Source organism: Bubalus kerabau, chromosome 11 (genome assembly GCF_029407905.1).
Source record: "Bubalus kerabau isolate K-KA32 ecotype Philippines breed swamp buffalo chromosome 11, PCC_UOA_SB_1v2, whole genome shotgun sequence".
NCBI lineage: Eukaryota > Metazoa > Chordata > Mammalia > Artiodactyla > Bovidae > Bubalus > Bubalus kerabau.
This window is the reverse complement of record NC_073634.1, coordinates 62,814,391-62,830,213: the sequence shown is the minus strand read 5'-3', so window position 1 is coordinate 62,830,213 and position 15,823 is coordinate 62,814,391. Positions and strand designations below refer to the sequence as shown.

Genomic DNA, 15,823 nt, shown 5'->3' with positions numbered 1-15,823 from the left:
TCAATCTAATCTAGTGACTTTTTACCAGTATCAGTTTTTGGTGTGATGCTATCTTTTAAAGTCTTTATAGTGCTACTCTATCAGAAGGGAGGAAATAATTATTTGAAAATAATATTTTAGTATTTACTTTTTTAATACTGTTTTTTAGAAGGATATAATTGTTGCCTCTTTAGGAAGCATTTATTAATTAAATTTTTTTTTTCTCTTGTAGGCAATGTCTGTGCTGCTTCAAAGAGTATAAGCATTTGGAGATTTTTAACCAAGTAGTGTGTGCACTTATTAACTTAGTGATTGCCCAAGTTCAAGTGCTCCGAGATCAGCTTTGTAAACATTGTACTACTATCAACATAGATTCCACATGGCAAGATGAGAGTAATCAAGCGGAAGAACCACAGGATATAGAAAGAGAATGTAATGAGGGAAGTACAGAAAGACAAAAATCAATAGAAAAAAAATCAAACTCTACAAGAATTTGTAATCTGACTGAGGAAGAATCTTCAAAGAACTCTGATCCTTTTAGTTTGTGGAGTACAGATGAGAAGGAAAAACTCTTACTGTGTGTGGCAAAAATTTTTCAGATTCAGTTTCCCTTATATACTGCTTACAAGCATAATACTCATCCTACTATAGAGGTATGTAAAAATAGGTATTGTGAATTTTAAGTAATACCAAGTCATGGTTATGTTGGTAATTTCTCACTTACAAATAAATATGAAGATAGTCATTATTGATGGAAAATTATAAAAATCACTATCATTATAAAAATTATTTTGGATTTCTTCAGAGCATTTCTGTAGCGACTTGTGTTGAACATTTGCTCAGTGTAGTTCTAATAAGGAAAGATTTATAAATTGAACTCATAAAAAGTAAACTATCAGTGATAGATATTTTGCTAATGTATATCTATGCTCTACTTACTGTGACTTTCAAAAACTAGTAATTGAGGGAAAAAAACATGGAATTTCATTCTTAGAAATGTAGGTTAACAGAATTTGGAATTCCTTTTATAAATAAAAAATGCTTAACAAATTATCTGTAATTACTAGTTTTAAATAATAGTATTTTCTTTTGCACTCAAGATGCTTTACTTATTCCACTAGTGATTTTTTTTCTCTGCCTCCCTCCCTTCTTCCCTCCTCCACTAGTGATATTTATACAAGCCTTTCCGTCTTAGGTTTATTTAGATAATGGCATTTATTTTTCCAGATAGTAAGAATTGAAACAGTTATGTGATAATGTATTATAATAATGGCTTAAAACAATAGTGATTATTTCTCATGATTCCATGACTGGCCTGGTCAATTCCTTTGTTGATTTTTGTATGGCCTCACTTAACACAGTTGCCTTTATTTTGGGAGTTGAATGGGTTTGAGAGTCAAAGATAGTCTCATTTACATGTCTGATCGTGCTGGCTGCTCCTGAGGGCTCCTTGGATTTCTCTATGCATGACCTCTCATTCTTTATTAGGGTAGCCTGACTTCCTTACATGACAGTCTTAGCATTGATCCAGGAAGGCAAAAGTGGAAGCTGTCAGTTCAATTCAGTTGCAGTCGTGTCCAACTCTTTGCGACCCCATAATCACAGCACACCAGGCCTCCCTATCCATCACGAACTCCCGGAGTTCACTCAAACTCATGTCCATCGAGTCGGTGATGCCATCCAGCCATCTCATCCTCTGTCATCCCCTTCTTCTCCTGCCCCCAATCCCTCCCAGCATCAGGGTCTCTTCCAGTGAGTCAACTCTTCTCATGAGGTGGCCATAGTATTGGAGTTTAAGCTTCAGCATCAGTCCTTCCAAGGAACACCCAGGACTGATCTCCTTTAGGATGGACTGGTTGGATCTCCTTGCAGTCCAAGGGACTCTCAAGAGTCTTCTCCAACACCACAGTTCAAAAGCATCAATTCTTCGGCACTCAGCTTTCTTCACAGTCCAACTCTCACATCCATACATGACCACAGGAAAAACCATAGCCTTGACTAGACGGACCTTTGTTGGCAAAGTAATGTTTCTGCTTTTCAATATGCTATCTAGGTTGCTCATAACTTTCTTTCCAAGGAGTAAATGTCTTTTAATTTTATGGCTGCAGTCACCATCTGCAGTGATTTTGGATTCCCAAAAAATAAAGTCTGACACTGTTTCCACTGATTCTGCATCTATTTGCCATGAAGTGATGGGACCAGATGCCATGATCTCCGTTTTCTGAATGTTGAGCTTTAAGCCAACTTCTTCACTCTCCACTTTCACTTTCATCAAGAGGCTTTTCATTCCTCTTCACTTTCTGCCATATGGGTGGTGTCATCTGCATATCTGAGGTTATTGATATTTCTTCTGGCAATCTTGATTCCAGCTTGTGTTTCTTCCAGCCCAGTGTTTCTCATGATGTACTCTGCATAGAAGTTAAATAAGCAGGGTGACAATATACAGCCTTGACGTACTCTTTTTCCTATTTGGAACCAGTCTTGTTCCATGTCCAGTTCTAACTGTTGCTTTGTGACATGCATATAGGTTTCTCAAGAGGCAGGTCAGGTGGTCTGGTATTCTAGTCTCTTTTAGAATTTTCCACAGTTTAGTATGATCCACACAGTCAAAGGCTTTGGCATAGTCAATAAAGCAGAAATAGATGTTTTTCTGGAACTCTCTTGCTTTTTCGATGATCCAGTGGATGTTGGCAATTTGATCTCTGGTTCCTCTGAAGGCGAAGTTCACGGTTCATGTATTGCCGAAGCCTGGCTTGGAGAATTTTGAGCATTACTTTACTAGCGTGTGAGATGAGTGCATTGTGTGGTAGTTTGAACATTCTTTGGCATTGCCTTTCTTTGGGATTGGAATGAAAACTGACCTTTTCCAGTCCTGGTGCTACTGCTGAGTTTTCAGGATTTGAAATAGATCAATGGAATTCCATCGCCTCCACTAGCTTTGTTCATAGGGATGCTTTCTAAGTAAGGCCCACTTGACTTCACGTTCCAGGAAGTCTGGCTCTAGGTGAGTGATCACACCATCATGATTATCGGGGTCGTGAAGATCTTTTTTGTACAGTTCTTCTGTGTATTCTTGCTACCTCTTCTTAATATCTTCTGCTTCGGTTAGGTCCACACCATTTCTGTCCTTTATCGAGCCCATCTTTGCATGAAATGTTCCCTTGGTATCTCTAAGTTTCTTGAAGAGATCTCTAGTGTTTCCCATTCTGTTGTTTTCCTCTATTTGTTTGCATTGATCGCTGAGGAAGGCTTTTTTATCTCTCCTTGCTATTCTTTGGAACTCTGCATTCAGATGCTTATATCTTTCCTTTTCCTGTTTGTTTTTCGCTTCTCTTCTTTTTACAGCTATCTGTAAGGCCTCCCCAGACAGCCATTTTGCTTTTTTGCATTTCTTTTTCATGGGGATGGTCTTGATCCCTGTCTCCTGTACAATGTCACGAGCCTCTGTCCCTAGTTCATCAAGTACTCTGTCAGATCTAGTCCCTTAAACCTATTTCTCACTTCAGTGTATAATCATAAGGGATTTGATTTAGGTCTGAATGGTCTCGTGGTTTTCCCTGCTTTCTTCAATTTCAGTCTGAATTTGGCAATAAGAAGTTCATGATCTGAGCCACAGTCAGCTCCTGGTCTTGTTTTTGTTGACTGTATAGAGCTTCTCCATCTTTGGCTGCAAAGAACATAATCAGTCTGATTTCGGTGTTGACCATCTGGTGTTGTCCATGTGTAGAGTCTTCTCTTGTGTTGTTGGAAGAGGGTGTTTGCTATGACCAGTGCATTTTCTTGGCAAAACTCTATTAGTCTTTGCCCTGCTTCATTCCGTATTGCAAGGCCAAATTTGCCTGTTACTCAAGATGTTTCTTGACTTCCTACTTTTGCATTCCAGTCCCCTATAATGAAAAGGACATCTTTTTTGGGTGTTAGTTCTAAAAGGTCTTGTAGGTCTTCATAGAACCGTTCAACTTCAGCTTCTTCAGCGTTACTGGTTGGGGTATAGACTTGGATTACTGTGATATTGAATGGTTTGCCTTGGAAACAAACAGAGAACATTCTGTCGTTTTTCGGATTGCATCCAAGTACTGCATTATGGACTCTCTTGTTGACCATAATGGCTATTCCATTTCTTCTGAGGGATTCCTGTCCGTAGTAGTAGAAGATATAATGGTCTTTTGAGTTAAATTCACCCATTCCAGTCCATTTTAGTTCGCTGATTCCTGGAATGTCGACGTTCACTCTTGCCATCTCCTGTTTGACCACTTCCAATTTGTCTTGATTCATGGACCTGACATTCCAACTTCCTATGCAATATTGCTCTTTACAGCGTCGAACCTTGCTTGTATCACCAGTCACATCCACAACTGGGTATTCCTTTTGCTTTGGCTCTATCCCTTCATTCTTTCTGGAGTTATTTCTCTACTGATCTCCAGTAGCATATTGAGCACCTACTGACCTGGGGATTTCCTTTTTCAGTATCCTATCATTTTGCCTTTTCATACTGTTCATGGGGTTCTCAAGGCAAGAACACTGAAGTGGTTTGCCATTCCCTTCTCCAGTGGACCACATTCTTTCAGACCTTTCCACCATGACCCTCCTGTCTTGGGTGGCCCCACAGGGCATGGCTTAGTTTCATTGACAAGGCTGTGGTCCGTGTGATCAGATGGACTAGTTTTCTGTGAGTATGGTTTTGGTGTGTCTGCCCTCTGATGCCCTCTTGCAACACCTGCCGTCTTACTTGGGTTTCTCTTACCTTGGACATGGGGTATCTCTTGACGGCTGTTCCAGCAAAGCGTAGCCGCTGCTCCTTACCTTGGATAAGGGTAAAAGTCTTATAATAAAAGTCCAGTCTTGGAAATCACACAGTATCATCTTTGCCATATTCTGTTGGTTGAAGCAGTTCACAAGGACAGCTGAGATCAAAGGGGTGTGATGTAGATTCTATATGTGGTTGGGAGGAGAGGTAAATTTCATTTTTAACTTTAAAGTACATTATGTTTTTCTATACATCCATGAATAGATAGAGTTGTGGGCATTAACAAATCTACCACATGCCTTTTTTTTTTTTTAAAGGCTGTTTTTCTAGCTTATTTTTTCTATAACTTCCATACTGACTTCTCTAAACTTCTTTCTTCATCTGGAACAAAATTGTTCTTTACTGAAAATGTTTGCAACAGTGAATTGAGACTATTTAAAAATATAGTCCAGGAGGTGGGTATTTTCCCTAATAGAATTTTCCATAAAAATACTTCAAATCAGATTGTGCTCTGTTTTCTAGTATTCTTAATTATTGTTATCTTCCTATAAAGAAACGTTTTAATACATCTCCTATATGATATCAGATGTTTATTAATCATTCTAAAAAATGTCACCTTGGTCAACAAAAAGGGGATCAGTTCATGCAAAATTCCAAAATTTAGTCTTAAAAACACCACATGAATCGTGTTTTTAATGCTTTACATTGATAATTGAAAGATGCTAAGAATCATTTGGTTCAGTTCAGTCGCTCAGTCGTGTCCGACTCTGCGACCCCATGAATCACAGCACGCCAGGCCTCCCTGTCCATCACCAACTCCTGGAGTTCACCCAGACTCATGTCCATCGAGTCAGTGATGCCATCCAGCCATCTCATCCTCTGTCGTCCCCTTCTCCTCCTGCCCCCAATCCCTCCAGCATCAGAGTCTTTTCCAGTGAGTCAGCTCTTCGCATGAGGTGGCCAAAGTACTGGAGATTCAGCTTCAGCATCATTCCCTCCAAAGAAATCCCAGGGCTGATCTCCTTCAGAATGGACTGGTTGGATCTCCTTGCAGTCCAAGGGACTCTCAAGAGTCTTCTCCAACACCATGGTTCAAAAGCATCAATTCTTCGGCGCTCAGCCTTCTTCACAGTCCAACTCTCACATCCCTACATGACCACAGGAAAAACCATAGACTTGAGTAGATGGACCTTTGTTGGCAAAGTAATGTCTCTGCTTTTGAATATGCTATCTAGGTTGGTCATAACTTTCCTTCCAAGGAGTAAGTGTCTTTTAATTTCATGGCTGCAGTCACCATCTACAGTGATTTTGGAGCCCCCAGAAATGAAGTCTGACACTGTTTCCACTGTTTCCCCATCTATTTCCCATGAAGTGATGGGACCGGATGCCATGATCTTCGTTTTCTGAATGTTGAGCTTTAAGCCAACTTTTTCACTCTCCACTTTCACCTTCATCAAGAGGCTTTTGAGTTCCTCTTCACTTTCTGCCATAAGGGTGGTGTCATCTGCATATCTGAGTTATTGATATTTCTCCCGGCAATCTTGATTCCAGCTTGTGCTTCTTCCAGCCCAGTGTTTTTCATGATGTACTATGCATATAAGTTAGTTAAGCAGGGTGACAATATACCAGACCACGTGATCTGCCTTTTGAGAAATCTATATGCAGGTCAGGAAGCAACAGTGAGAACTGGACATGGAACAACAGACTGGTTCCAAATAGGAAAAGGAGTATGTCAAGGCTGTATATTGTCACCCTGCTTATTTAACTTATATGCAGAGTACATCATGAGAAACGCTGGACTGGAAGAAGCACAAGCTGGAATCAGGATTGCCAGGAGAAATATCAGTAACCTCAGATATGCAGATGACACCACCCTTATGGCAGAAAGTGAAGAGGAACTCAAAAGCCTCTTGATGAAAGTGAAAGTGGAGAGTGAAAAAATTGGCGTAAACCTCAACATTCAGAAAACGAAGATCATGGCATCCGGTCCCATCACTTCATGGGAAATAGATGGGGAAACAGTGGAAACAGTGTCAGACTTTATTTTTGGGGGCTCCAAAATCACCGCAGATGGTGACTGCAGCCATGAAATTAAAAGACGCTTGCTTACTCCTTGGAAGGAAAGTTATGACCAATCTAGATAGCATATTCAAAAGCAGAGACATTACTTTGCCAACAAAGCTTCATCTAGTCAAGGCTATGGTTTTTCCTGTGGTCATGTATGGATGTGAGAGTTGGACTGTGAAGAAGACTGAGCGCCGAAGAATTGATGCTTTTGAACTGTGGTGTTGGCGAAGACTCTTGAGAGTCCCTTGGACTGCAAGGAGATCCAACCAGTCCATTCTGAAGGAGATCAGCCCTGGGATTCTTTGAAAGGAATGATGATAAAGTTGAAACTCCAGTACTTTGGCCACCTCATGCGAAGAGTTGACTCATTGGAAAAGACTCTGATGCTGGAGGGATTGGGGGCAGGAGGAGAAGGGGACGACAGAGGATGAGATGGCTGGATGGCATCACTGACTCGATGGACGTCCTGGAGTCTGGGTGAACTCCGGGAGTTGGTGATGGACAGGGAGGCCTGGTGTGCTGCGATTCATGGGTCACAGAGAGTCGGACACGACTGAGCGACTGAACTGAACTGAACTGACAATATACAGCCTTGACATACTCCTTTTCCTATTTGAAACCAGTCTGTTTTCCATGTCCAGTTCTAACTGTTTCTTCGTGACCTGCATATAGGTTTCTCAAGAGGCAAGTCAGGTGGTCTGGTATTCCCATCTTTTTCCGAATTTTCCACTGTTTATTGTGATCCACATAGTCAAGGGCTTTGGCATAGTCAATAAAGCAGAAATAGATGTTTTTCTGGAACTCTCTTGCTTTTTCGATGATCCAGCAGATGTTGGCAATTTGATCTCTGATTCCTCTGCCTTTTCTAAAACCAGCTTGAACATCTGGAAGTTCATGGTTCACATATTGCTGAAGCCTGGCTTGGAGAATTTTGAGCATTACTTTACTAGCATGTGAGATGAGTGCAATTGTGCGGTAGTTTGAGCATTCTTTGACATTGCCTTTCTTTGGGATTGGAATGCAAAGTGGCCTTTTCCAGTCCTGTGGCCACTGCTGAGTTTTCCAAATTTGCTGGCATATTGAGTGCAGCACTTTCACAGCATCGTCTTTCAGGATTTGAAATAGCTCAACTGGAATTCCATCACCTCCACTAGCTTTGTTCATAGTGATGCTTTCTAAGTAAGGCCCACTTGACTTCACATTCCAGGATGTCTGGCTCTAGGTGAGTGATCACACCATCATGATTATCTGGGTCGTTAAGATCTTTTTTGTACAGTTCCTCTGTGTATTCTTGCCACCTCTTCTTAATATCTTCTGCTTTGGTTAGGTCCATACCATTTATGTCCTTTATTGAGCCCATCTTTGCATGAAATGTTCCCTTGGTATCTCTAAATTTCTTGAAGAGATCACTAGTGTTTCCCATTCTGTTGTTTTCCTCTTTTTGTGCATTGATCGCTGAGGAAGGCTTTTTTATCTCTCCTTGCTATTCTTTGGAGCTCTGCATTCAGATGCTTATATCTTTCCTTTTCCTGTTTGTTTTTCGCTTCTCTTCTTTTTACAGCTCTTTGTAAGGCCTCCTCAGACAGCCATTTTGCTTTTTTGCATTTCTTTTCCATGGGGATGGACTTGATCTCTGTTTCCTGTTCAGAGTCATGAACCTCTGTCCATAGTTCATCAGGCACTCTGTGTATCAGATCTAGTCCCTTTGATCTATTCCTCACTTCAGTGTATAATTATAAGGGATTTTATTTAGGTCGTACCTGAATGGTCTCGTGGTTTCCCCCACTTTCTTCAATTTAAGTCTGAATTTGGCAATGAGGAGTTCATAATCTGAGCCACAGTCAGCTCCAGGTCTTGCTTTTGCTGACTGTATAGAGCTTCTTTATCTTTAGCTGCAAAGAACATAATCAATCTGATTTCGGTGTTGACCATCTGGTGATGTCCATGTGTAGAGTCTTCTCTTGTGTTGTTGGAAGAGGGTGTTTGCTATGACAAGTGCGTTCTCTTGGGAAAACTCTGTTAGCCTTTGCCCTGCTTCATTCAGTACTCCCAAAGCCAAATTTGCCTATTACTCCAGGTGTTTCTTGACTTCCTGCTTTTGTATACCAGTCCCCTATAATGAAAAGGATATCTTTTTTGGGTGTTAGTTCTAAATCGTCTTGTAGGTCCTCATAGACTGTTCAGCTTCTTCAGCGTTACTGGTTGGGGCATAGACTTGGATTACCGTGATATGGAGTCATTTGCCTTGGAAACGAACAGAGATCATTCTGTCGTTTTTGAGATTGCATGCAAGTACTGCATTTCAGACTCTCTTGTTGACCATGATGGCTACTCCATTTCTTCTAAGGGATTCCTGCCCACAGTAGTAGATATAATGGTCATCTTAGTTAAATTCACCCATTCCATTCCATCTTATTTCGATATCTTTAGATAAGAGTTAAAATATACTTTAGAATTGAATCATATTAACTTCCGTTGGAATACTACTGTTCATGAGGAGTAATAGTTGTAAAATATGAGTTTTTATAAAATCGGTCTTTAAAAATTGTGGTTTTAAAAGATGGTTATGTGATAGTGTGATGCAGTTGCATTTACCTTTTTTTTTTTCCTTCTTCTTAATCAGGATATATCAACCCAAGAAAGCAACATTTTAGGGGCATTCTGTGATATGAATGTAAGTGCTTATCTTTTTTCATTTTTAGAGTTATGGAAATTTTATTATTTTGTTCATACAGTCTGAGTTTATGTCTGACCAGTATCTTTCCAGTACTGGTAATAAAATGAAAATTACCTCAGATAAGTTTTAAAATAATTTTCTTTTTTTCTTCAGGATGTAGAAGTACCATTGCATTTGCTTCGTTATGTATGTTTGTTTTGTGGGAAAAATGGCCTTTCTCTTATGAAGGACTGCTTTGAATATGGAACTCCTGAAACTTTACCATTTCTGATAGCACATGCATTTATTACAGTTGTGTCTAATGTAAGTATTGTTTGAAATTGATTATTGATTATTTTAATTGATTATTGATTATTGACTTTAATCTTGGGAACAAAACTATTATATTAATAACATGCATTTATATGTCCAGAAAAAGGTTATGAGGATTTGTTATGTTCAATAGTCTTTTTTTTTTCTGGATTATACTTTGAAAAAGTTGAGTATAGAAGTCTTTTTTTTTTTCAGTCTTCACTAAAGTAAAATTAAAATTTGTATCAATGGTTATGAGTCAGTGCTTTCACTGCGTGGCCTGGGTTCAATTCCTGGTCAAAGAAGTAAGATCTCACAAGCTGTGTGGCATCGCAAGAAAAAATTAATGAATATAAGTAAAAAATGTAAATTTGTCTACCTCTTTTATTTGAAAGATAAGATGGATTGCTTTGCACAGTCTTATGCTGATTTTTAGCTTTCCATGTCTGGAATTTTGTACTGGCAAATTTTTGACTTCTTAGGGTTTTTGGTTTCTTAAATAATGGTTAGCCTAGCCCAGGGCTTTATTACAGTGTGTCTGACTTCCCTCTGTATTACAGGTAAAAAGCTAACATTTCTTTTTGCCTTTGTAAAGAAGATAATTCTTTTGTATGTTAATGTCAGTTAATGTGAAACACAGTATGTGCCGAAACAGAGAAATATTTTTTATTGTCTCTATATTAAAATTTAACCTGAAATAACCTTTTATTTTGGTCATCATTTTAAAAAATCTTACAGAAAAACTTAAATCTAACTTTGCCAAAGCCAGAATTCTTGTGTTAACTCACTCACCGTAAATAATAACTACTGTGAAATATTTCAAGTGTGTATGTAAAATAAAAATACAAGGTGTAAAAAAGACCCAACAAAATAACTTTGTTTCATTGTTTCCAGTGTAGAAATACACTGGAAAGGACACTGCCTTTCTAAAGTGTTTTGAATACCTCCATTTCCATATTTGAACCATTTTTAGCCCCCAGATTCCTTGGTTCCTTGGATAGGTTGAAAATACTACCTGTAACGGCAATGTAGCTTTTGTAGGTTAGGAATATACACTTTGAATTCATAGTTGGCATTTGGATTAACAATTGTGTTTAAATTCTGAATCTGAGCTTCAATTTTTTAATTTGTAGAATGGGAATGATAAGTATGGTGATCTGCCTTTAAAGATGGTGATGAGGTTTTAAGATAGATTTTAAATTCTTATATATAGTACTTGATAAATAGTAAATACTTAGTTACTGATAGCTGTTATTAACACTTAATTCTGTTAATCTGATTGACTTTGTTTGAAAGGAAGTTCTATTCATTTTGGTTTCCTTTGGTAGAAAAATGAAAAAATAAAATTTTGAGTGAATCCTGTGTTGACATTTTAATTTTCAGCTGTAATAAATTTAGACAAAGTATTTGAGTTTGAAATCGAAAATTCACAAAATAATTTATCAACAGTTTTCCTTAGGAATATTACCTGAATTAAATTTATTTCTTGAATTAATTTTACTAATTCTTGGTTAAAGTCTATTACGGAAGCCTCATTAAAGACTAATTTATTACTCTCTCTTGAAAAGGAGTCCTTTACTAGAGAAAAAGTTTGAATTCTGTTTCAGTTTTCTGTTCCCAGCCTTTTTGTGACTGCTAACTATGGGCTGTTGTCAGTTTGCATAATGTTATTTTGTACCTGAACTGAGACCATTAAACCAAAGTTAAAATTAGTCATACTGTTTTAATTAATAATGTAATTATTTGGATCTAAATTGATGTGTTTTTTTCCTGAGAGTATAACATAATGTACTTTCCAACCAAATATTTTATAACTTGAATGGGTAACTATCATTTGGCACCGTTCGTCATAAAAAAATATTTTTTGATTTTGCCCTTTTCATTCTGTTTTTCTAAATACAGTTAATACTTTGGTGCAATTAGGAGCTTAAATTGCTGGGGTTTTTTGGTAATTAAGTTTTCTGCAGACCCTGTAGTTAATTTTTTTCAGAGTTTGGACATTTAAAGCAGTATGAGTTTTAGCATGATTTCTGACCTTTCTTGGGGTTTTGACCACTCTGTCTGAAGTTTATATGAAAGCACTTAGTGATCTGTTTAAGCACTTGAAATTGACATCCCTTTTTAGGCCTTTAAATTGCAGAATTTTCTTGTCACATACAAATTGACTTAGAGCAGAGTAGTTTTCCTTTAGTGGAGCATTGTAAATTATAAACCCTGGTGGTTTCTTTAAGTCTCATTTATTTATTTTTGGCTGCACTAACAGTAAGGAAAGAAGAAGAACCTATATAATATGATTAATAGTGTATGGAATTTGATTTTTATAATGTTTTTCATTATAATAGTATAAAGAATGTAGATTTTACAGAGAAATAATTCTGGGCTTGAATTGTAGTTCTGTTGTAGTATCTTTTTGGTATTGTTTGCTTAATATTATTTAATACTTTTTATTTATTTTAAAATTTTATTTACTTTTTATTTTTTTGCCTGTGTTGGGTCTTTGTAGCTTTTCTTTAGCATTTCTTTAGATGTGGCAAGTGGACACTACTCTTTAGTTGCAGTTCCCATGCTTCTCATTGCAGTGGTTTCTCTTGGCACACAGGCTCAGTTGCTCCACAGCATGTGGGATCTTCCTGGACCCAGGATTGAACCTGTGTCTCATGCATTGGCAGGCAGATTCTTTACCACGGAGCCACCAGGGAAGCCCACTTTTTATCTAATTTTGATTACATTATAAACTTCACTTTTTTCATCTATCAGAATGAGAATATTAAGGGATCAACAAATGGTAGCTCTTTCTGTTAAAAATTTCTTTCCAGTGTTGACATTTTCCCTTGTCATTTTTATTTACACTTTTATTCATTGAGGTCTTTATCTGCAAATAAAAGGTATCACTGTACCTATTTTCATTTTCTCCATCTCTAATGTATCTTGTATATAATTGAATGTGTTAACCTTTTAAAAAAAATTTGAAATACACTTTCAAACAGAAGAGTGCACATAATAAGGTTTATGATTTATCAAAGTGAATACCCCTTCTAATCACTACCCTTCTAACCACTACTATGCCAAGAGACAAAACAGTTAACTCCCCAGAAGCCTCCTTTATGATTCCTCTAAGTCACTTTGCCATCTCTTTGCCCTTAAAGGTAAATACAATTCATATTTTTATTTCTTGCTTTTCTTTATTGTTTTATTACTTAAGCTTATAGCCTGAAATACTATAACTTAGTTTTGTCCCTTGTTAACCATGTATGGTTAACCATGATTGCTGGGAGAAATACCAGTAACCTCAGAGACACAGATGACACCACCCTTATGGCAGAAAGTGAAGAAGAACTAAAGAGCCTGTTGAGGAAAGTGAAAGAGGAGAGTGAAAAAGTTGACTTAAAACTCAGCACTCAAAAAACTAAGATCATGGTATCTGGTCCTATCACTTCATGGCAAATAGATGGGGAAATAATGGAAACAGTGACAGACTTAATTTTTGGGGGCTCCAAAATCACTGCAGATGGTGACTGCAGCCATAAAATTAAAAGATGCTTGCTTCTTGGAAGAAAAGTTATGACCAACCTAGATAGCATATTAAAAAGCAGAGACATTACTTTGCGACAAAGGTTCGACTAGTCAAGGCTTTGGTTTTTCCAGTAGTCATGTATGGATGACTTGTAGTCATGTAAGGGCTTCCCTTGTGGCTCAGCTGGTAAAGAATTCTCCTGCAATGTGGGAGAGCTGGGTTCGATCCCTGGGTTGGGATGATCCCTTGGAGCAGGGAAAGGCTACCCACTCCAGGATTCTGGCCTGGAGAATTCCATGGACTTTATTGTCTGTGGGGTTGCAAAGAGTTGGACATGACTGAGGGACTTTCACTGCACTTCACTTCATGTATGGATGAGAGAGTTGGACTATAAAGAAAGCTGAGCGCCAAAGAATTGATGCTTTTGAACTGTGGTGTTGGAGAAGACTCGTGAGTGTCTCTTGGACTGCAAGGAAATCAGACCAGTCAATCCTAAAGGAAATCAGTACTGAATATTCATTGGAAGGACCGATGCTGATGCTGAAACTCCAATACTTTGGCCAGCTGATGTGAAGAACTGACTCATTTGAAAAGACCCTGGTGCTGGGAAAAATTGTAGACAGAGGATGAGATGATTGGATGGCATCACCAACTCGATGAACATGACTTTGATCAAGCTCTGGGAGTCGGTGATGGACAGGGAAGCCTCAAGTGCTGCAGTCCATGGGGTCACAGAGTTGGACGTAACTGAGTGGCTGAACTGAACTGAACCATGTATGTGAAGTTACACATAATGCATCTTTCATGTATTGCTACTGCTGCTGCTGCTAAGTTGCTTCAGTCGTGTCTGACTCTGTGCGACCCCATGGATGGCAGCCCATGAGGCTCCCCCGTCCCTGGGATTTTCCAGGCAAGAACACTGGAGTGGGTTGCCATTTCCTTCTCCATGAAAGTGAAAAGTGAAAGTGAAGTCGTTCAGTCGTGCCTGACTTTTAGTGACCCCTTGGACTGTAGCATGTATGGCTAGTTTAATTTAAAATTGAGATTGTGTGTAGCTGAAGTAGCTCAATTTCATTGTTGTATAATACTCCTTTAAAATACACTTCCATTGGTCTGTTTTACTGGTGTTGGACATTTAGATTATTTAAGAGTTATGTGGTGTCAGCAACCTCTTACATGTCTTTTGGTGCATATGTGCATGTGTTTTATTTTGATATATATCTAGTAGTGGAATTTGTTGATGACAAGTTATGCATAAAATCACTCTTACACATTAATGTTAAGGTTTCCCTAAGTGATTGTATTAGTTTATACTCCTACCAGGAATGAGGTTTCCCATTGCTCCATATCCAAGCAAACATCAAGTGTTCTTACTCCTGATGGATGAGTAGTGGTATCTCATTATGGTCCTCCTTTTGTATTTTTAAATGACTAAAGAAATTGAACACAATTTCATGGGCTATTAGCCATTTGAATATTTTTTGAGAAGTGTCAGTTCAGGTTTATTAAATTCATTTAAAAAATCAAATTGTTTGCCCTTTCCTTACTGATATATGGAGATTCCTTATATGTTTTTTATATAAGTCTTTTGCCTGACATCCATGGATTACTAATATCTTCTTCAACTCTGGTTTTGCTTTCCATTCTCTTGTATCTTTTAAAGATGATTATTTTTAATATAACTGGCTCAGTGGTAAAGAGTTCATCTGTAATGCAGGAGATGTAGTAGTAGTAGTGGATTTGATCCCTAGGCTGAGAAGACCTCCCAGAGAAGGAAATGGCAACCCGCTCGAGTATTCTTGCCTGAAAAATCCCAGGGACAGGAGCCTGGGGTCTACAGTCCATGGGGTTGCAAAGAGTCAGATACAACTTAACAGCTAAAACAACAAATAGTAGATTTACAATATTATGTTAATTTTAGGTATACAGCTTCATTTTCACTATAGGTTAGTACAAGATCCTGAACATAGTCCCATGTACTATACAGTAAATCCTTGTTTGTTTTTTAAAATTTTTGTTTATTGATATTTTTGGCTGTGCTGGGTCTTCATTGTTGCATGGAGCTTTCTGCAGTTGCAGTGAGTTGGGGCCGGCTTCTCACTGTGATGTGTTCTCTTGTTCTGATACACAGGCTCTAGGGTGAGTGGGCTGCAGTGGAACATGGGCTCAGTAGTTGTGACACAAGGGCTTGCTTAGTTGCTGTCCAGCATGTGGGATCTTCCTAGACCAGAGATCTAACCCATGTCTTCTGCATTGGCAGGCACATTCTTTACCACTGAGCCACCAGGGAAGCCCTTATTGTTTATAAGCCCTTATTTATATCTAAGGTGTGGTATGTATTTATTAATCTCATTGTTGTAGTTCAGTTGCTCAGTTGTGTCTGACTGTTTGTGACCCCATGGACAGCAGCACGCCAGCCTTCCCTGTCCTTCACTGTGTCCCAGAGTTTGCTCAAATTCATGTCCATTCTTTGGTGCTCAGACTTTCTTATGGTCCAGCTCTCACATCTGTACATGACTGCTGGAAAAACCATAGCTTTGACTATGCA

General features: G+C 38.4%; 1 protein-coding gene across 8 annotated transcripts in view; it reads left to right on the top strand.

Annotated features, from left to right (window-relative positions):
* Positions 1-15,823, top strand: part of USP34 (ubiquitin specific peptidase 34) — a 246,396-nt gene that overhangs the window by 55,648 nt on the left and 174,925 nt on the right. For all 8 annotated transcript variants that reach the window (XM_055540390.1, XM_055540389.1, XM_055540391.1 and 5 more), the window contains exons 3-5: positions 212-632; positions 9,417-9,467; positions 9,624-9,773. In XM_055540390.1, the coding sequence (XP_055396365.1) occupies positions 212-632; positions 9,417-9,467; positions 9,624-9,773 (622 nt within the window). The remainder of the gene's footprint in view (positions 1-211; positions 633-9,416; positions 9,468-9,623; positions 9,774-15,823) is intronic.